At 43.5% G+C, this 23,051-nt stretch overlaps 1 protein-coding gene and 1 long non-coding RNA gene across 2 annotated transcripts in view; one reads left to right on the top strand and one right to left on the bottom strand.

Annotated features, from left to right (window-relative positions):
• The first annotated feature begins 502 nt into the window (after positions 1 to 502).
• Positions 503 to 4,646, top strand: LOC309868450. Its single transcript, XR_014313697.1, has 2 exons — positions 503 to 1,058; positions 1,259 to 4,646. It is a non-coding gene; the product is annotated as an uncharacterized lncRNA (long non-coding RNA).
• Positions 4,165 to 23,051, bottom strand: part of GNS (glucosamine (N-acetyl)-6-sulfatase) — a 58,166-nt gene continuing 39,279 nt past the window's right edge. The window contains exons 11-14 of the mRNA XM_082738300.1: positions 12,775 to 12,882; positions 11,728 to 11,838; positions 9,612 to 9,772; positions 4,165 to 6,819 (exon numbers count right to left, since the gene is read on the bottom strand). Of these exons, the coding sequence (XP_082594426.1) occupies positions 6,741 to 6,819; positions 9,612 to 9,772; positions 11,728 to 11,838; positions 12,775 to 12,882 (459 nt within the window). The 3' untranslated portion in view covers positions 4,165 to 6,740. The remainder of the gene's footprint in view (positions 6,820 to 9,611; positions 9,773 to 11,727; positions 11,839 to 12,774; positions 12,883 to 23,051) is intronic.

The raw sequence follows: 23,051 nt of genomic DNA, 5'->3' as shown, positions 1-23,051 counted from the left end.
GTTGCATGGTTTCTGTGGGTTTGGAAATGGGAAAGCAGCTTAGCTGGATGGTTCTGGCTTGGGTGGCTCTTTGGGAGATGGAGGTTTGGGGGTGGCAGCCCTGGTTAGCACCCTAAGCCTTGACCGGGCTGGGCTGGAGGATCTGCTTCTGAGAGGGATTGCTCTCCTGGCTGGCTGGCAAGGTGGGGCTGGTCATTTGCAGGAAGGCTCAGATCCTCAGCCAGACCCAACCATAGGACTGCTGGCTTGTCTTAGTAACATGGCAGCAGGTTTCCTCCGGAGTCATCCAAAAGAGAAGAGAGAAGCGATCAGGTCTTCCGTGATCTAGCTTCGGAAGTCACACGGATCCCAGTATCTTGGCTGCTGGGTTACCACAGCTGTTCTGGAAATACATGAGATCTGAAGAGAGGAGCTGTTTTTGGCTTCTTTTCCAACAGCCATGCTCTAGAGTGGGATAAGAAACCACTGCATGGTAGGGACAGCCCCCCTTCTTAGTCTGTGAATCCAGGTACTAGGGACAAGTCCTCCCACCCCCTCCCTTTAAATGCAGTCTGTTAGTAGTTGCTTTATATATTTAAGATGCTCCTATGTTGGGTGCGTAGATACTACAGGAATGTTCAGAAACATACCCTCTTGTTGGATTGACCCCTTTACCATTATGTAATTTCCTGCTTTTTCTTGTTCGTTTGTTTAGATTTATTTATTTGACAGAGATCATAAGTAGGTAGAGAGGCAGGCAGAGAGAGGGGGAAGCAGGCTCCCTGCTAAGCAGAGAGCCCGATGTGGGGTTTGATTCCAGGACCCCGGGATCATGACCCGAGCTGAAGGCAGAGGCTTTAACCCACTGAGCCACCCAGGCACCCCTGGCCTGTTTTACATATTAGCCTTCGTTTTAAAGTCCGATTTGTCTCTATATAGCTGCTGCCTTGATTTCTTCCTTTCCATGGAATATCGCAATTTTTTATCCACGTCAGCTGTGTGTATCCTTACAGCTGAAGTGAGTCCCTTGTCGGCAGCATGTGCATGGGTCTTGTGTTTTTTGTGATTGGAGAATTTAGGTCTTTTACTTTTTTTTTTTTTTTTAATTTTATTTATTTATTTGAAAGACGGAGATCACAGTAGGCAGAGAGAGAGAGAGAGGGAAGCAGGCCTCCTGCGGAGCAGGGAGCCCGATGCGGGGCTCGATCCCAGGACCCTGAGATCATGACCCGAGCCAAAGGCAGCAGCCCAAACCACTGAGCCACCCAGGCGCCCCAAGGTCTTTTACTTTTTTAAAAGTGGGTTCCACGTTGGATGTGGGGGTTCAACATGGGGCTCAACTCATGACCCTGTGATCAAGACCTGAGCTGAGATCAAGAGTTGGACGCTCAACCGAGTGAGCCACCCAGGTGTCCCAGGGTTGTTTACATTGAAGCATTGATACATATGTACTTAACTGCCATTTTGACATTTTTTTAAATTTACTATTTTCACTGCCATTTGTTAATTATTTTCTGGCTATTTTATAGCTCCCGTTTCTTGGTTTCCTTTGTTGTTTGGGGACTTTTCTGTATCTTCTACTGGCTTTTGTATGGTGGTTACTATGAGGCTTAGAGATAACTTCTGTTTCTACCAGTCTAAATGGATAATTTAAGTTTGAACATTTTTACTATCCCCCCCTTAATGTTCTTTAATGTCACATTTTACAACTTTTATCTTGTGTAGCCCTTAATTATTATACTTCTGTCTTTTGATCTTATACTACCTTTGAGATTAATCCATGACCTTTAGTATAAACGTCTTTACTGGTTAGATTTATATTTTCAAATATCTTGTGGCTAATTAGCACCCTTTTTGGCTTAAAAAGGTCCCTTTCACGTTTTTGTAAGGGCAGTTTAGTGGTGATGAACTCCTTTAGCTTTTGCTTGTCTGGGAAACTCTTTCTCCTTCAAATCTGAGTAACTTTGCTAGATAAGAGTATTCTTGTTTGGAAGCTTTTTTCTTTTCAATCTATATACTGTCCTAGATGTCGGAGTAATTCCATTTCCTAACTAAGCTCACTGCCTGGTAGTGTAGGCGTGTGTATGGATAATGGAGGAGGGAAAAATCCTTCTTAGATCAGAGACAAACAGAGTTTAACAGAAAGGTGGGCTTTGTGAGCTTGGATAAATTCAGCTGAAGGAAAAAAATATTCTGCAGAAGTCTTCTATCACAATAAATACTAATTATAAGTATTCTCTGAATCTCTCCATCCTATCAGCATCAGTCAGACCTGCAGATTGAGAATATATTTAAGATTGTTGTATATTTAAGATTTTAGATTGTTGTAGGGCAGGGGCTGACAGAGAGGGAATGTATCTCATGCAGACTCCCTGTGTAGTGTGGAGCTTGATGCAGGGCTCGATCTCAGGACCCTTAGACCGTGACCTGAGCTGAAATCCAAAGTCGGATGCTTAGCTGACTTGAGCCACCCAGGCTCCCTAGGTTAAGTGAGTATTTACGGATCTCAGTTCTGCTGGGTACAAGGTGGTCATGGAAGTTTCCTCTGAAAAACCCAGTATTAGAATAGTTTACTATCTCCTCTGTGACAGTCCAGGAGCAAGCTCCCATGTCCCACATCTAAATTTTGTCTTTTGTGGGAATTCCTAGGCCATCCATGGAGGTCTCAGCACAGGGCTTCCAGCCTGGGGACTTGGAGTTTTCTGGTTGTCTGCTCTTCCCACAACACACTTAAGGGTAAGCACACGACCAGCCTTTCAAGCCCCTTGCTAGTACAGGAAGATGAAACAAAGACCAAGTTTTATAGGGGATTTGGTTCGACAGGGCAGTGTACAGTCTCAGTGAGAATAGGTGGGATAAGGCAGAAAAATGGACGGAGCACCGGGTTACTCAGTGGGTAGACAGCATCCAACTCCGGATCTTGGAGTTGTGCGTTCGAGTCTCACGTTGGGTGGAGAGATTACTTAAATGAAAAATCTTAAAAAAGATCGATCTGGTAGAGTCTATACTTGGCCTTACTTTGTCTATACAAAGAAATGTTCTTTTTTGTTGGATTCACCTTGTGATACTCTCAAGTTACTTTTTTGGGATTTACCTAAGCTTTGGGGAAATATATAGAAATACACTTCTGTTTGGACACTTTTTAAAAAGATTTTAAGTAATCTCTCTACCCAATGTGGGGCTTGAACACATGACCCCAAGATCAAGAGCCACATGCTCTACCCACTGAATCAGCCAGATGCCCCTCAATTAGTTAATTAATTAATTAAAAGATTTATTTATTTGACAGATCACAAGTAGGCAGAGAGGCAGGCAGAGACAGTGAGAGGAGGAAGCAGGCTCCCCGCTGAGCAGAGAGCCTGATGCCGGGCTTGATCCTGTGAGCCTGGGGTCATGACCTGAGCTGAAGGCAGAGGCTTTAACCCACCTAGCCAAGCCACCCAGGCACCGCTAATTTTTAAAAATTGTTTATTTGACACACAGAGATCACAAGTAGGCAGAGAGGCAGGCAGAGAGAGGGGGAAGCAGGCTCCCTACTGAACAGAGAACACGATGCGGGGCTTGATCCCAGGACCCTGAGCTGAAGGCCGAGGCTGAACCCACTGAGCCACCCAGGCACCCCTCAAATTGACAGTGATCTGGTTGTCCTCAAACATCTTGTTTTTCTACTTGGTTTTCACAATTTGTAAGATATGAGGCAACCTCTCAGGTCAGGGTTTGGCAAATCCTGGCCTGTTTGGTAAGTAAAATTTACCAAACATAACTATTCATACTAAATACTGTGTTCCAACAGCAGAGGTAAGTAATTGTGACAGAGACATCCCTTAAAGAACAAGTCTGTCAGTCCCCATCTAAAGTCCTTTGTTGAGGGCACTACATCACATGAATGGACATCAAGGGAAAGCACCTTGGAAGTTAAGCTTACTTGTACCTAATTTAAAGTCTGCCAGGATAAGACTTTTCCTGCAAAGTGGTAAATGCATAAAGATTTATCATTTTTCTCCATGGTACTCATTCAAGGCTATCGGTCAGCAAGAGAGCACCTACAGAAGAGCTTTCCAGGTAGAGACTACAGCAGCCAAGGAGTAAAGGCCTGTTCTCCAGTCTTAGGTGAGTGACAAAAAGATTAACCGGCATCTTGTCAGAATGACTACTTGTGAACTAAAACAAAGGACACATTCCCACTAGAACAGAAATAAATTTTAATTTGTTGAAAAGTGCAGCAGTGAACAGGGTCTTTTGAAGGGCACTTTCTAAGTCAGGTGACTGAGATGACACAAAGCCAGGGCAGAGTAACTTTTAGGAACAGATGACACAAACACAGGAATTCACAGAGGTCATGGGACCTAAGTGGTCAAAGTAAAGAACCCAAATACTCCACCTAATTCATTGGTGGATCAATGGTGGAAATATCCTTTGCTTTACCTTAATAAGGACCCTGGAACAGTCTGTCTTTTGTTAAAGCACTAATCCTTAGACACCAAAAATAAATTTTAAAGAATATTTCTCACACATCAAGGTATAACTTCATGGCTATGGTCAGTATTTTGTACAAACCTTTAGTACTGTGAATTAAAACATATTTTACAACAGTATTGTTGGTCAAATTCAAAGATGCTCAAAAGGGGTTCTCCACTGGATATTTGAGGGTAGCTTTTAATAGGAAATCTTATAAGGCAAAAATCTCTGTTCATTCCTGTGGCCTTGGGTCACTCCTAATGGTTATACAATTTTCTCCTCTGAAGGGCACCAACCAGTCCAGACCTGGCCTTCGTAAAAGAGAAAATAATCAAAATCCAAATTCATACAGTTAGGAGAGAAAGAAGCCAAGCCTCTTGCAATGTGTTCCTTGTACATACATTCTGTAAAGTTCAGTGCATTTTGTAGTCTGCTAGGCTATGAACTTGAGAGATGATTTTAGTACAGATCCAGAATGAAGCCAGTCTAAGAAAAAGTCAGATTATAGGCCATTCCCAAGTTAGTAGGAAATGTCCCAAATACAGGAGGCAGGAGCTACCAGAGCGGGCATCCCGTCCCCACCCGGACATGGGCCGCTGAGTGTTCGGAGCAGTGTGGCAAGGTTCCTGTGGGCAGCGGACTTGGGTCACTCTTAGGACTTTACCTGTTCTCAGGAACCAGCATCAGAAAACTGAATAATAGGACATCACAATATAAGACCTGGTAAGAGTTGGTTTCTTTTTATTTGGGAATAACTATGGTCAACTTTGAGTAAGGTAGAAGTTGACTGATTAATGTTAAGAATCAAAGTGTAGAATAAAGCTGATACCCATATGTAACATTGTAGTTTGCTTTTAATCACAAAATATTTAGAATATCTTCCCCTAAAACATTCACAGCAGAGGTGTTCATTTTACTTGCCAGTTTCACCTCTGAATACCACCACAGTTACTGGGATTGCATGAGGTAAAGGAACAACCCAAAGGCTATTAACCCAACATGGCTCCAGATCTGGAGTTCTGATAGAGATGTTGCTTACAGCCATGTCTTACAAAGTGCTTAAAGCTCGACCTAAGACCTTAAATAAAGCTAAAATCACTATTGCCTGAGTTGAACAGGTTATAAACCACAGCTCTCTTCTTCCTCCCCCTGCTGTTCCAACCACAGATTAGCTTTCTTGGGAAGAAACCAGTAGAAACCAGATTGGTCTTGGAGCCCAGAAACCTACTAATGTAGGTGTTATGTGCAGTCAGGAAACCTCCCCAAGGTCTGGCTTTGACAGGGAACAGTGAATGAGGCCCAAATTACGGGAGACTCCAAACCCTCAGGCAAACTTCTGTACAAGGGAAGAGAGTAGGGTGAAGCAAGCTGGAACTCCACTGTCACCTGTGCTGGAGGAACAGAATGTCCACAAAATGCGGAGGCAAAACCAAACCCAGGCTCCTGCCACACAGGCACCTACGCCGTCCCAGCTGCAGCCCTTCCACCCGTCAAGCTGTGAGCCGGGCCGCAGAGACCCTCAAAGTGCAACCTTCACCAGCCCTTAGACGTTCTTTCTCTCTGCTGAGATCCCTAAGCTACTTTGTTGTTCAGATCTCAGAGGGGTAATAATCAAGAGAAGAGACTTTCCCTCTTGTGGTTAGCATGTGGTGAGCAGCCTGGAAGGAGATGGAAGGAAATGGCTGTCACCTTTTAAGAATTACCTGGAATTAGCCTTTACCGAAAACTTAACTGTTCTCTTTCAGTGTAGCACCAGCCCAGAATGCAAAAGAAACGAAAACAAGAAAAAACCCAACAACAGAAAACAGTGCTTGGTTGACAGGTTTGGAATCTGTGACCTTATCACATTGTGATGTGGATATTATAAACAATGTACTTCCACTAATCTGACAACGGTGGTACTTCTTGCTCTGATGGTTATTCAAGGCGTGTGATGTTGGTATTTGTGAGAGTGAAGTGGTTGAGCTGTAAAATACACACCCCCCCAAAGTACCGCCGTTTATCTGAATGGACTTACAAATTCAGACTCTGATCACACAGGGAATCATCAGGAACTGGAACCCCAGGGAAGGGAGCATTGTGATTAGCTGAACGAGGCATCAGGGCCAGCCATCCCTGACGGAGGGGCAGAGTTCACAGTTTAACACATTGCACAAGGTGGTCAGCTGACTGGGTTGCCTTTTCAGACGGGACCTAGAGCCAGTCCAGAAAGTCTTCCAGGCGCGGTCTTGCGGACTAGCTACAGATACCTACTACAATCACTTCTTCAGACAGAGGCGTGCAGGAACCCAGTGCAGAGGTTGCTACAGAGGAGGTTTTGAAAACCTTCGAGTCCTGACACTGCCCTGATTGTTGAACATGAGACGAGGGTCAAACCTGTATCTGGGGAGGGGAGAAAAAGGATGTCACGTTAACCCGAGTTAGCCACTGAGTACTTCAGTCAGAATGTTCAGTGGAAAGGATGGCAGGAAGGAAGATCAAAGGACCCATTAAATCACTAGAAAGGAATCCAGTGGCAAAGTCTGTAGTACAGAACAGAAGCACTGGATAATTAAGAGCATTTCCAGCACAAGGAAGCAAGCACAGAACAATGTAGTGAAAAGCAAAGAGGAGAAAAACAAGGTTATTCTTGAGAGGCATTAGGAGGCGGCAAGATTTGAGGTAGGTACCCCCCCCTCTTTTTAGGGGCGTTTGGAGACATCCTGAGGGTTGAAAGCAGCCTAATGGCAGTCTAGCCCTTGCTGGAACCCTAGCAGCTGCTTCAAAGCCCTTCCATTCACGGTTCAGATAGAACGACAGGTAAGAGCACAGGTGTGCACCTTAGACTCCAGTAGTTTCCTACTGAGGAGTAGTTTTCCTACCAGTAGTTTCCTACTGATGAGTAGTTGGCTCATCATGAACTGAGCTAGGTCATTAACCTATGGCTACTACTAAAATAGTAAGGCAGTTCAATTCCTGTGAAATACCTACCATTCAGCGTTTACTCTTTTCCTTCGCTGGTAAAATTAAAGTAGATTAGCTGGAAAGAAAATTTACATGTGTAGTCTAGACATAACACTATTTTACTTTTATCTGCAATTTTTTGGGATAAACTTAACCAGCATTACTTGAGAACAAGGGTGAGCCATACACTCTCTGTCCCAACGACTCAATGTTGTTGCTGTATGTAAATGAATGAATGCGGCTATTTTCAAAGGGTGGTGGCTGGACTGGGCCTATAGGATCTAGTCTGCTGACCTCCATTTTCAGAGGATTCCATAGGCCTAGGTGTGTGGTGGGAAAGAATAAGCTACTGCTAAGGAATTTAAAAGCAACCAGGTGGCTGAAATAGCTGAGGCTAACATGAGGAAAGCCGGCATCTACAGTCTCGGTTATAAGCTTCGTAGCAAGACAATTAAATTACAGTTTCAACAAACAAAGCTTGCCTGGGAGTCAGGAGGTCTTACTCTGTCAGCTCTAATGGTGACGCTTCGGCAAATTTAGCGGAGGGCTCAGCGTGGCTGCTTGGACGTTCTATCTCCAGTCCTAACACTTCAGGCCTGATGCTCAGCCTCCATTTGAGATTAATCAGAGGATGGATTTAAGTTCCAAGAGTCATCCAGAGACTGCTCTAGACATCTCATTATAGTTGATAAAACATTCTAAGCGAAGCAGCTGCTGGAAACCACAAAATCATCATGTGTCAACCAGAAGTCTTGTGTCTTGTACTTTAGAGAATGAATTTCCTACCTCAAGGAATGGGCCTGAGTGAGGCTGCATTTCACTCACCTGGAGAAAAGCTCCAAGCTGGGCAGTCAGAATGCTTGACTGATGACTGCGTTAACAGGGTTACCCATGTAAAAGTTTAATTAGCAATAATTGCGCCTCGGATAAATCTCACTGGCTACGATACTGCCACTGCGCAAAGCTACCCATATAAAAGAAGGCTCAAGTGATATAAAATTATGATAAAATTGTCTTTTTATATTGTTACCTAATTTTGTTTGCTGGCCTCCGTGTCTCTCTCTGGCTTTATATGCAGCATTTAGGAAAAGTGGGGTTTTTTGGGTTTTTTAAAGATTCTTTTTAGAGAACAGGAGCAGGGAGAAATGGAGGGGAGAGAATCTTAAGCAGATTCTTGTTAGCTGAGTTCAGAGCCTGATGCAGGGCTCAATTCCATGAGCCTGAGATCATGACCTAAGCTGAAATGAAGAGTTGGATGCTGAAGAGAGCCACCCAGGTGCCCCTACATTTCTTTAATAAACCATCTATAATCCATTTTCTCTGCTCATCACATGTATTACTAAGTTGTATATTATATTACAATATACAACATACAACATACTGTTGTATATTACAATATACAACTTAGTAATATATGCTTATATATTACTGAAGACCGCTCACACAAAGCTAAATAATTGAGTTACTACTTAAGTTACTATTTTCCATCAGCTCAGGACATCAATCAGAATAACTAAATCCTTTTCTAGTGAAAATTCAACTTTAGAGTTCATGGTCTTCAAGCGTAAAATGCCAAGTTTCTTGCTGTAGGCAGTTCAGATTCATGGTGTGCTAAGACTAAGACCCAGTGTCACCGGAGAGAAGTTATTTCAGAGTACTGAGTGGGAGGATGAGGGCTGGCTTAGTAGGTGATCAAAATCTTTTCTCCCTCCATATACGATGTGGTCTTATGCATTTCAACATTTCAGAGTCTATACCTTCTAACTCATTTTGTGTGTTTAGCATATTAAATTTACTGGCAAGCATTTTAAGTTTCTCCAGTTGGGGTTTCTGAGAAGTGAAATGAAGGCTTATCCTCTTGGAAGTGCTAGGGAACAGGGCAGCACTCAGTCGGCTTACTTTAAAGAAACCCCACCTGTCACCAGTGTAATCAAGTTGGTACCATGACAAGGATCACATGAGGAAGGGGAGGGAGGAGAGTCCCATGTGGCAGCGAGCAGGGCTAGGCCTCCAGCTAAAGCAGCAACTGGCACCGGAGAGCAGAAGTTTGAAAGAGCTTATTTTCTCAGTACAGGAGGTGAATGCACGAAGATGCAGTATTCCTACTACAAAGGAGAATAATGAGAGAAACAGCTCAGAGCCAAAGGACCCCTCAGGCTGCCTCTGGCTTCAAGAATGGCATGATTGCTATAGACAACTTGTCAAAGCCATCGAAGACAGTGGAAACTTACCCAGGGTCAAACACTCCTGGAGTGCGACAGTTAGGTCCAGAACAGGACTGTAACATCATTAGCCGGTAGTTCATTTTTCCTAAAAGCTCTGGGTCTATACTTTTAGCAATGTTCGTGATTTGGTCTGGATCTGCAGTCAGGTTATACACTTCTACAAATACCTACAAGAATGAAAAGATGGGGGAAGGTTAAGAGCAAGCGTTATAGTTGAAGTACTCCCCGTGTGTGTGATTTCTAAATGGGAAGGGACGAGGTGGACAGTGCAGTCCCCAGGAGAACACCATCTGGTCTTCATGTCCTCAGAGAGCCCGAGGGTAAACGCAAGACCACAGAGCATGTTCTTGGGTTAAGGGACTTCAGGTTCAAGGCCCACATGCTGGAAACAGGCCTCCAGGACACCCTGTGCTTTTCGGCAGAGACAGGAGGACAAATTTACTATCTTTCATAATAAAAGCAGAGAAGAGAATGCAGGACCCTCAAACAGCAAGGTCTCAGAAAGTAGACTCAGTGCTAATATTGTTACAGAAGTGAGATTTGACATTTGAAGGTTTATTTTTGTGTTAGAATTGTTAAGACTCAAATGAGAATAAATATGAAAGTACTCTAGCCTGTGTTGTACAGATGCTATACTTCGGTGTTTTAAAAAGCAGTTTTGGGGCACCTGAGTGGCTCAGCTGGTTGAGCGACTGGCTTAGGTCCTGATCCTGGAGTTCCGGGATCGAGTTCCGCATCGGGCTACCTGCTTGGCAGGGAGTCTGCTTCTCCCTCTGACCTTCCCCTTTCTCATACTCTCTCTCTCTCTCTCTCAAATAAATAAATAAAATCTTTAAAAAACAAATAAAATAAAAAGCAGTTCTGGATGTCTGACACCAACTGGGAAAGGACACAATCCCATTATTTCTGACACTAGACAGATCTAATACCACTATTATCTCCTCTCCCCCCAGCTCTGTACTTTATTGTCCAAGGGACAGGCTAGGAAAATAACAGCTAAACATTACAGGGAAGGAGGAACAAGAACCGATTCTGAACGATGCTCTTCTGCCTGCTGTCCAAAGTGCTTCTGACCCACAAACGAGTGGTGAGCAAGTCCATTTCCAAGAAACACAGTGCGTGTCGGCTCCACAGGGCAAGATGTGGGATGCCAGCTGGGCACGTGCTGATGAACAGTGTGAAAGCACGAAGGACTGCAGGGCGGGAGGTCTCCGTCCATACTGGTCTCCGGGTGCTGAAAGCCACCTTCTCACAAGCATGGCACCTCTGGTTTGGCTTTTGATTGCCCACTGCTCATCTATTTGAGCAGCTCTGGGCTAGGCTGTTGTGGGGACCAGAGTTTCTGAACAAGCTGGTGGTTAGCCTTCTGGCAAATGTCCCAACTCCTTTTACCTCCACAGAAGTTGAGGTGTCTTACTGTGGCCCCAAACTAGCAGGGAAGCAAACAGAGCAGGCACACAGCAATCTGAACAAGTGGACGGTGCCTTTAAATGTGTGAGTGGTGCTAGGGGTGCAGAAGAGCCCATTCAGAAAGGGCACAGTTAGAGAAATGCAGTATGGCTTTGTGGAATTCTGTTTTTTGTTTTTGTTTTATAAAATTAGAGACACAAAACAAACTGAGGGTTGCTGGGGGGAGGAGTGTTGGGAGAACGGGGGTGGGGTTATGGACATTGGGGAGGGTATGTGCTATGGTGAGTGCTGTGAAGTGTGTAAACCTGGCGATTCATAGACCTGTACCCCTGGGGATAAAAATATGTTCATAAAAAATTAAAAAAAAAATTAAAAAAAGATTAGAGAGAGAGAGCAAGCACATGTGAGTTGGAGGAGGGCAGAGGAGGAGGGAGAGAAAGTTCCAAGCAGACTCTGTGCTGAGTGTGGGGCTCAGTCTCAGGACCCTGAGATCGCAACCTGGGCCAAACAAGAGTCAGACACTTAACTGACCGAGCCTCCCAGGCGCCCCTCTATTTTCTGAACCGAAGGAAGCCTCAGTATAAGTACAGATAAGAAACCTATCTTCCTTAGGAAATGGCCTTGGAATTGTTATTCTTCTGCTACCTCGACCAGCCAGCAGAGCATGGGCACTAGCACGCAAGGGGGTGGGGGAGACAGAGGGCCTTCTTACCTCCTGGTCATCAAACTCACAATACTGTAAATTCCACTGCGCCGACAGGGTCCTCACACAGGCGTAGGTGTTATTGTAAGCATCTTCACAGACACAGTCTGGGAAACATTGCTGTAGGGATATTCAGAAAGTTAGATCAGGAGAGTTCTATAGGAACAAATATCACCTGTCTACAGGGGCAACCAAGTTGGCTCAAGCCAGACCTACCACTGGATAGAAATTAGGGAACTTTCCACAGAGAAGTAAATCAAAGGTAGATGTGGGGCTTTGTTCTTTACTTGTGGCTCACGTGATTAAGGATGTTTGTGGTAGTTCTGCTTATAGACTCTTGCCAGCACCGTGTGCTAATCTCATGACAAGAATGTGTTGCAGTGAGCAACTGGGAAGTGGATGGGATAGATGCTAAGCAGAGGAAATGAATCTCCTAGAAGTCACGTCTAAGGTCTGTTAGGAACTGTCATCTTAACAGGTTGGAGAAAAAGGCTCAAGTGAGCTTTGAGGAATCAGCTGCAGGTAACTTAATGTTTTCATGTTGTCCTTACCGACTTCCTTATACTTTGGTATTGGGCTTCTCTCTGGAGTTGACTTTCCTATTTTGCATCATCCAAAGTGAGGCCAACATTGCTCCCACCACCTTCATGACCAGCCTGACTGTCACCAAGCAAGACACTTATAATGGCAGTTACATATAACTGTGGTGACCCCGTATCTCTTCCAAGGGCTGCTGCTAACCTCCCCCATAAACAATGGTACCACTATTGGAAAGGAGAGGAAAACAAGAAGGGGAATGAAAAAGAATATGGGTAGGTACATGTGCTGGTTAGGAAAAAGGAAGAATTCAAGGTGCACATTCTGACAATAGGTCAGAAACATCATTTTCAGGATTATTAAATTTGTCTGGTCTACTAATTTCTAGTCAAGTGACAAAGTCAAGTGAAAGAGGACCAAGACTCAGATTTAGGGTTTTAATACTTGACACATCTAAGCCAATGCCTTGCTGTGCTACTGGTAAGAAAACTGTCTAAGCCAACTCAAGCTACTACTCACCGATACTCCAGGACTCAGCAAAGGACAGGTTGGGTCAGTGACATTACGGCCTTCTCCTTGATATTCCACCAAGACATCTGATCGCCAAGTCAGACTGCTGGCACCTTTCTGGAAGGAAGAGCAAAAGTGGTTTCTGTGAGGCGTATAGACTGTGATTAGGATCACAGAGTTCTATTATGCTAAAGGGGAGTGGCAGGTCAAAACGAATTGGACTATTCATTCAGTAGCTGCAGAGAATGGGAAAACCGGATGCAGATGAAGGCTTCTATCATGTCTGGTATTTCAGAGCACTGACAGAGGACAGAAAATGCTTCGAGCATTAATACCTCTGTGAAGCAGGATGGGAATGGAAACTATAAACTCTTAAGAATTCTTCTAGGGACACCTGGCTGGGGCAGTTGGCCAAATGTCCAACTCAGGTCTGATAGTGGGGTCATGGGATCAAGCCCTGTATTGGGTTCGAGTTCAGTGTGGAGTCCACTTGGGTTCCTCTCCTTTGCTCTACCCGCCCCCCAACATGTGTTCCCTGTAAAATAAATAAAACATTAAAAAAATTCTTCTAAACCTTTCTGATGAAGAAATTTATAGCCAAATACACACAAGGCTAAAAATTAAATATTAAAAACGGCTAGTGTGCTAAGGACTATAACGGGTTCTAAGTTCTTGTTTGGAATGAAGATACCATACGTACTGGAACTCATTTATTCTTCACTGCGCATTAGTGGAGTGAAAGCAAAGAAGCAACAGCATATGAAACGGGAGGGTCTAAGACAGGAACACAAGTGGTGAAAGGAATAAGGTTAAAGTAGTGAAAGGAAGTTTTGGATCAAAATGACAGTATGAGCAGTTTCCCGAAATCCAGCTTTTAGACAAGGAATGGAGAGGAAGGGTGGTCATTAGAATAAAATCAAGGCTCTGCTTTAGAAAAATCATCCTAGTAGCGGAATCTAGAGATGGAGTCAAGAGATGCAGGACAGGGAGATCAGGTTAGAATGCGCTCCTAAAATAGTCTATAGGCTTACTAATCAGAGTCGAGTCTGGCTCGTGGTGTTAAAAAGGAGATAGCAGGCCCAAAATGGAGTCACTTGTACTAAACTCCACATCAACAAACCAAGACTTAACTCCTAAGCTAGTTGCAGTTGGAATCCTCCAGGAACATAACTTCACCAGTCAACTTGGAATTACCTGGTTAGCACTAATGAGGTACTCTGCCCCACAGACCTTCCTGTTCCCCTCGGGAGGGTGACCTTAGCTGAAACAATGCATTCTTTGTTAATAATTTCCATATCCACCCCCTTTCCACATTAATAAATTTCCCTTTTCTACAGCTCTACAGAGGCTACTTACTACCTTCTATCGCAGATGAGCTGCTGCCTGATTCATGAATCACTGAATAGATTTTTAACAGATCGGATGGCAGTGCCAGGAGCTGAATCAAACCTCTTACAGCACTCTGGGACAATGAGAACCCTGGGAATGATACTTGCAAACATTTTTTTTTTTTTTTTAAAGTAGGCTCCATGCTGGGCATGGACTTGAGGCTTGAACTCACAACCCTAGATCAAGACCCAAGCTGAGGGGCACCTGGGTGGCTCAGTGGATTAAAGCCTCTGCCTTTGGTTCGGGTCATGATCCCAGGGTCCTGGAATCGAGCCCCGCATCGGGCTCTCTGCTCAACAGGGAGCCAACTCCCCCACCCCCTGCCTACTTGTGATCTTTGTCTGTCAAATAAATAAATAAAATCTTTAAAAAAAAAAAAGACCCAAGCTGAGATCAAGAATCAGATGCTCAACCAAGGTGCACCCCTTACCCCCTCACAAACGCATTTTTGAGTTCACGGTCCTTTCACCATTTCTGAGATTCCAAGTTGTGATCCTAGTCTAATTGGCTTTCCAGTCCAGGACTTAAGTCACTTCCAGCTGGCAAAATATTACATTCAGAACCCAGTTCCCCAGCCCTTGGTTCAATTTGCATTTCCCAGTTATTTGAAACCTCTTTCCAGTCCACAGTCCCTATTTGCTGGAATTTGCTGGTTTAGTCCGTGCTGGGAATTGCTGGTGGTACACACAGCCTTCTCTTGGCCAGTCCCCAGTAAACCTTTCTTAGTTACTACTAGTATGTTAAGGCACATACTTTTTTTTTTTTTTTTTTGACAGAGATCACAAGTAGGCAGAGAGGCAGGCAGAGAGAGAGGAGGAAGCAGGCTTCCTGCCGAGCAGAGAAAGGTACATATTTATTTGTCATCTTTTGTCTACATAAAAGCTATTGCTGGGACGCCTGGGTGGCTCAGTGGGTTGAAGCCTCTGCCTTCGGCTCGGGTCATGGTCCCGGCGTCCTGGGATCGAGTCCTGCATTGGGCTCTCTGCTCCGCCGGGAGCCTGCTTCCTCCTCTCTCTGCCTGCCTTTCTGCCTACTTGTGATCTCTGTCAAGTAAATAAATAAAATCCTTAAAAAAAAAAAAAAAAGCTATTGCTAATGAGGATTTTGGAAGCCAAAAGACCACAAAAATTGGCTTGAGTATTGGACATGAGTATCTTACGGTGCCTGTCATCCCCAAGACAACTCTTATGATAGGAAACTGGTCATGGGATTGGTTGCACGGACATTTGGTCACCCACCAACTTCAAGAAAATTTCTGTGCAACAAAGGTACACTGTAAAACACCAACCCCCAACCCAGTGGCACATCCCTTTTAGATACTTAGATTGGCACTGAGAAATCCAAAGTCTTAGCTAATTAAGTCTAGTGTACTGGCACACTTGTATACTTTGTATCTAAAAACTATATGGTTCCTTAAGTTAGAAGTATCTACGAAAGTGGCGAAATCTTACTAAAAACAGTCCAGAGTTAAAATGGGCCTTAATGGGGACAAGTAGACCAGATCCCTGAGTTAGGAAACACACTTGACCCTGGCACACCTGGCATACAGCTCAGATAGCACCAGAACCTTCCCAAGTGACCTCTTGCTGTGCCACACACAGTGGGAGGCTTTGCCTGGCACTGCACAACCCCCCCCCCCAGCCATGAATGCACCTGCGACGGGGTGGGGGGAGCAGCTCTGCACATGAGCGTTCCTGCAACAGCTGCAGCTGGACTTCCGCAGCAAGCAGCACTGGAAGGCTGCCGTGCCCATAGCTACTGCGGCCGCCGCACCAGAGAACTGCCCTGCACGCCAGGGAGTCCACACCAACCACAACCCAGCGAGGACAGGAGGGTGTGCACACCCCACATGGACATCCCTGAGACACATAGCTTGGGTGACCTGGGGAGTTGGCACTACTGGTCTCCTAGGATGCCTTTGGCATAAAGCCACTTCTTTAATACAGGAGATGTAATCAATCTACTTAGTACGTAGAAACAAATATATTTAAACTGAGAGGAAAAATGAGAATATGTTCCAAAGAAAAGAGCCAAGGCAGGGCGCCTGGGTGGCTCAGTGGGTTAAGGCCTCTGCCTTCAGCTCAGATCATGATCCCAGGGTCCTGGCTTGAGCCCTGCATTGGGCTCTCTGCTCCACAGGGAGCCTGCTTCCAACCCCCTCTCTCTCTCCTTACTTGTGATCTCTCTCTCCCTGTAAAATAAATAAAATCTTAAAAAAAAAAAAAAAAAGCCAAGACAAAAACCTTAAAAAAAAAAACTAAACAAAACAAAAACTGGAAGAAACGCACATGCAGGCTAAGAGCAACATGCTATTAAACAACCAACGGGTCAACAAAGAAATAAGAGAAAAAAAATACCCCGAAACAAATGCAAATGGGAGCACAACAGTTCAAAATGTAGAAGACACAGCAAAAACAATTTTAAGGGAAGTTTAGGGGTGCTTAGGTGGTTCAGTCAGTTATGTGTCTGTCTTTGGCTCAGGTCATGGTCCCCGGGTCATGGGATGGAGCCCTGCATCAGGCTCCTTGTTCAGCAGGGAGTCTACCCACTGCTTGCTCTCTCAAATAAATAAAATCTTTAAAAGAAAAAAGAGGGAAGTTTATAGTGATACAAGTCCACCTCAAGAATCTAGAAAAATCTCAACCTTACACCTTTATAAGGAAACTAAAAAACGAACAAAGCCCAAAGTTAGTAGACTAAAGGAAATAAAAAGATCAGAGCACAAATAAATGAAACTGAGACTAAAAAACAATAGAAAAGGTCAGCGAAACTAAAAGCTGGTTCTTTGGGGTACCTGATCGCTCAACTGGTTAAGCACCTGCCTTCCAGCTTGGGGTCCTGCGACTGAATCCCTGAGCTGGGCTCCCTGCTGAGCAGGGAGTCTGCTTCCCCTCTCCCTGTGCTTGCCGCTCTGCCCACTTGTTCTTGCTTGCTCTCTATCAAGTAAATAAAATCTTTAAAGAAAACCTGGTTCTTCAGAAAGATAAAATTGATAAATGTTTAGTCCGACTTACCAAGAAAAAAACAGGGACCAAATAAAATCGAAGTGAAAGAGAAGTTACATGGAAAGGGACAACTTACAAGAAACGGGTAAATCCCTAGGAACATACAATTTTCCAAGACTGAATCAAGAAGCAGGAAATCTAAATAGACCTATTACTAGTAACAAAACTGAATCAGTAATCAAAAAACTCCCACCAAACAAAAGTGCAAGACCAGGCTTCACAGATGAATTCTAACAAAGAAGAATTAATATGTATCCCTCTCAAACTATTCCAAAAATCAAAGAGGAAGGAATGCTTCCAGATTTCTCATTCTAGAAGGCTGGCAATACCTGGATGCCAAAATCAGACAAAGATACCACACACACAAGTTGTAGGCCAATATCCTTAATCAACCCAGATGCAAAAATCCTCAACAAAATGTCAGTACACTGAGGGGGTATAGCTCAGTGGTAGAGCATTTGACTGCAAAATGTCAGTACACTGAACTAAGCAATACATTAAAAAAGATCATATGCCATGATCAAGTAAGATTTATTCCATGGATGCAAGGATATAAGTCAATCAATATATACCACATTAATAGAAAAATCAGGGGCACCTGGGTGGCTCAGTTGGTTAAGTGTCTGCTTCGGGCTCAGGTCATGATCTTGGTGTCCTAGGATCAAGTCCTGCATGGGGCTCCTTGCTCAGCAGGGAGTCTGGTCTCCCCTTCCCTCTGCCCCTCCCCACCACTACTTATCCTCTCTCCCTAAATAAAATCTTAAAAAAAAAAAAAAAAAAAAATCAGATGGTCAGCTCAGCAGATGTGGAAAAAGCATTTGATGAGATTCAACATTCATTTATAATAAAAACTTAAAGTGGGTATTTAGGGAACATTCTTCAACATAATAAAGGCCACATATGACAAAACCACAGCTAACATCATAGTCAATGGTGATAAGCTGAAAGCTTTTCTCCTAAGACTAGGAACAAAACTAGGATGCCTACTTTTGCCACTTTATTCAACATAGGATTGGAAGTCCTAGTCACATCAGACAAGCACAAGAAATAAAAGGTGTCCAAATTAGAAGAGAAGTAAAACACTATTTGCAGGCAACAAGAGAACTATATATAGAAAACTCTATAAAGATTCCACCAAGAAACTATTAGGATAAGAATTCAATAAAGTTGCCAGATACAAAATTAATATACATTAACTGGTTGTCTTTTAATATACTAATAATCTACCATGAGAAAGAGAGAGAAAGAAAGCAATTGCATGTACAGTTGAGCAAAAAGAGTGATTTAACCAAGCGGGCAAAAGAACTGTACTCTGAAAACCGTTAAGATAAGAATGAAAGAAATAAAAGATGACACAAATAAATGGAAAGATACACCACACTCAAGAAACCGGAATACTTAATATTGTTAAATGTCCATACTACTCAAAGGAATCCACTATTCAATGCAGTCCCTACTGACACAAAAACAGACACACAGGTCAATGGCACAGAATTGAGTCCAGAAACAAACCCATGCTTATACGGTCAATTAATACTTGACAAAGGAGGCAAGAACATACAATTGGGAAAAGATGGTCTTTTTTTTTTTTTTTTTAAAGATTTTATTTATTTGATAGACAGGGATCACAAGTAGGCAGGGAAGCAGGCAGAGAGAGAGGAGGAAGCAGGGTCCCCGCTGAGCAGAGAGCCCGACATGGGGCTCAATCCCAGGACCCTGGGATCATGACCTGAGTCGAAGGCAGAGGCTTTAACCCATTAGCCACCCAGGCACCCAAAGATGGTCTTTTTTAAAGACTTACTTTAGAAAGAGAGCAGGGGAGGGATAGAGGGAGAGGGAAAGAGAAAATTCTCAAGCAGATGCCACACTGAGCTCAGAGCCTGATGGGGCCCAATCCCACAATCCTGAGACCACCACCTGAGCCAAAACCAAGAGTCAGACACTCAACCAACAATGCCATCCAGGTGCCCCAAGATAGTCTCTTTAATAAATGGTCTAGGAGAAGTAGATGGCTACATGCCAAAGAATCAAACTGGAGTACTTTTTTTATACCATACACAAAAATAAGCTCAAAATTGATCAAAGACTTAAACCAGAAGCATAAAACTCTTACAAGAAAACAGGAATAGATTTTTGGACCTGTCCCCTCAGGCAAGGGCAGCAAGGCAAAAATAAACAAGTGGGACCACGTGAAACTAAAAAGCTTTTGCACAGTGAAGGAAGCAACAAAATGAAAAGGCAACCTACTAAATGAGAGATGTTTGCAAATGATATACTGATAAAGGGTTAATGTCCAAAACAGACCTCACACAACTCAGTATTTTAAAAAGTCCAATTAAAGGGACGCCTGGGTGGCTCAGTTGGTTAAGCAGCTGCCTTCAGCTCAGGTCATGATTCCAGGGTCCTGGGATCGAGTCCCACATCAGGCTCCTTGCTCAGCAGGGAGCCTGCTTCTCCCTCTGCCTGCCCTTCTGTCTGCCTGTGCTCGCTCTCTCCCCCTCTCTCTCTGATAAATAAATAAAATCTAAAAAAAAAAAAAAGTCCAATTAAAGGGATGCCCGGGCGCTTGCCTTCGACTCAGATCATGATCCCAAGGTCCTGGGATTGAGCCCCTCATCAGGCTCCCTGCTAGGCGGGAAGCCTGTTTCTCCCTCTCCCACTCTCCCTGCTGGTGTTCCCTCTCTCACTGTGCGTCTCTCAAAAAAAAAAAAAAAAAAAAAAGCCCAATTAGAAAGTGGGTAAGGACCTAAGCAGACATTTCTGCAAAGATGACATATAGATGGCCAAGGCACATGAAAGATGCTCACACCACTCATCAGGAAATTCAAGTGAAAACCACAATGAGATCACCACACACTTACCAGAATGGCTAATGTTCAAAAGACAAGAAATAACAAGTGTTGGTAAGGATGTATAGAAAGCGGAATTTCCGTGCACTTTTGGTGGGAATGCAAAATGGCGCAGCCTCTATGCTGAACAGTATGGAGGTTCTCAAAAGTTAAAGACAGAACTACCCTACGAGCCAGTAATCCCACTACAGGGTATTTATGTGAAGAAAATTAAAAGACCATTTAGAAAGATGTATGCGCCCCTAAGTGCACTGCAGTATTTACAAACACTGCAACTTAAGTGTTCACTGATAAATGGATAAAGAACCTGTGGTGTATATATACAATGGACTACTACTTGCCATTTGAGACAACATGGATGGACTTAGAGGATATTATCCTAAATGAAATAAATCAGTGAAGGACATATACCATGATTTCACTTACATGTAGAATCTAGAAAAACCAAAGGAACAAAACAGAAGCAGACTCAGATACAGAGAACAATCTGGTGGCTGTCAGAGGGGAGGATCATGAGGGGGTGGGCAAAATAGGGGAAGGCAATAAAAAGGTACAAACTACCAGTTATTAAATAAATAAGACACACAGATGCAATGTGCAACACGGAATACAGTTAATAATGCAGTAACTTTGTATGGTGATAGAGGGTAGCCAGATGAACTATGGTGATCACTTTGTATTGTATATAAATGTTGAACACTATGTTGTACACATGAAACTAATATAATATTGTACATCAACCATACTTCAATTAAAAAAAATAATCATATTTGAAAGTAAGGGTTCCTGAATTAAAATGGAAAGAATAGGATACCTATTTTAATTGGTATGCAGAGGTTTCTAAAAGACTTCAATATTCCAAAATAGCCTCACTAGAAGATTCATTTCAAAAAGACCAAGGAGAAATTGAAGACACAGAGACACCTAAAGTAATAGACGATAGGACTGAATTGACTCCTCACTCCCCTCTGTCCTCCTTTATGTGAGTACTCATGTTTTACTAATTTTTAAAAGGGTTTTATTTATTTGACACAGAGAGAACACAAGAATGGGGAGCTAAACAGGGAGAAGCAGACTCCCTGGTGGGGCTTGATCCCAGGTCCCTGGATCATGACCTGAGCCGAAGGCAGACGCTTAACCGACTGAGCCACCCAGGTGCCCCATGTTTTATTCATTCTGTCAAAATTGCCTTTCCACTCTGAAGAGACTATTAAACTGTTATCTTTAATAATAAAATCACCTGATGCTGCAAGTGATCCTTCTCAGATTTCTTTCACTCCTTGGTTAAAGACCAAACTAAGGGCCATAGCTAAAGAATTTCCTAAACCTACGAAAGAGCCTTGAGTTTTCTGAAGAGTTTAGAATCCTTATGAGTGCCTATGACCCCAGGCTGCCAGATCTTTACCAGCTTGTACACATGTTGGTAGAACCTCGTGAAGGCCAAAAATGGATTTGGGAAGCAGAATGGCATAATTCCAAGGATGAGAGTCAAGATCTTCAATTACCAACATAGTCCTCTTACAGACCATGAAAATCTAGAAATAAATCAAGTGATATTTTAAAAAGCAATACTGAGTCTTCCCTGCCTGCACAGATTGCTCTATTATCCAAACATGGAAATAAAAGATGAATCTGTGGCAGAATCTCAAGGCTGTTTGGAAGTGTTCTTCCTATGGCACTCCAGATTCCATACGACCTGTTCAAGCTGCCCTATTTGCAAATGGATTATTTCCTGAGATTAGTGGGTTAAGAAAAAGGCAGAACTTAGGATGAGAGGCCACTGGCTTGACTGAACTTGTGACCACAGCCAAACACTCTGAGAGGATTTGAACCAAAATCATAAACAAAGGTCTGCCACACTAATGGCCTTACCGGGTCTCCCACATCATACCCTCCTTGAAGTCCGTCATCAAATGGCTGGCCCAGGGTTCATTTTCTCATTTGTAATCAACTGGGGCACCTCAGGGAAACTGTCCTCAAAGGTCCTACACAAATTCCTCGATGCCCCCAAGGAAGAGCTCCCATATGGGCCATCTCCAAAACTAACAGGTTTCCAAGGCACCTTCCAGTAAAACTGCTATCAGTAGTACCCTAAACATCCAAGGGGAAAGTAAAATTATCAAGAATTTTGCTAAATTCTAGTAGATACCAGAACTACACTTTCTACTTTAAACTGCACTCTTGGGCACCTGGGTGGCTTAGTTGGTTAAGCATGCCCGACTCTTGATTTTGGCTCAGGTTATGATCTCCGGGTCATGGGACTGAGCACCCCCATCAAACTGTGCTCAGCACAAAGTCTGCTTCAGATTCTCTCTCTCTCCCTCTGCCCCTCCCCTTGCTTGCATGCATGCTCTGCAATACATACAATCTTTAAAAAAAATAAAAAACCCACTCTCACAGGACAACAGATCCCTCAGAATGGAAAGAAGGTTTATATACCAGGGGTATCTAGTAAAGCTCTGACAGAATTTCTAGCTCGACCAATACAAATGACTACGGGGCATTTTACTAAAGCCGCCTTTTTTTTTACTCTGCGATACAGCCCCAATTTATTAGGTAGAGATCTCCTTTCTAAATTAAAATAGCTAATATATTTTGCTTCTAATGTCACTTCACCTTAGAATTTCCTGACCAACCTGAACTTACATTTTGTTTTAAAGATTTCATTTATTTGACATACACAGAGAGAAAGAAATCACAAGTAGGCAGAGAAGCAGGTGGAGAGAGAAGGGAAACAGGTTTCCCGCCCTGCCTAACAGAGAGCCCAACACGAGGCTCGATCCCAGGACCCCAAAGTCATGACTTGAGCCAAAGTTAAGATGCTTAGCCAACTGAGCCACCCAGGCACCCCTGATCTTATACTCTTTATGATTGGTCTTTGATAGAGATGAGAGAAAATTCCAACAGAAATTCCCTAATTTAACTGAGATGCCTGAAAAATTTGTGGGCCACTTCCGATTCTGACATTGGGGGAACAGCAAGTACAGAGCCTACAGAAATTCCGACAGACAGAACTAAACCTACGTCTGTATTGCTCTAATAT

Source organism: Mustela nivalis (genome assembly GCF_964662115.1).
Source record: "Mustela nivalis genome assembly, chromosome: 7".
Lineage (NCBI taxonomy): Eukaryota > Metazoa > Chordata > Mammalia > Carnivora > Mustelidae > Mustela > Mustela nivalis.
The sequence above is the reverse complement of the archived record's forward strand: the minus strand, read 5'-3'. Positions and strand labels throughout refer to the sequence as shown.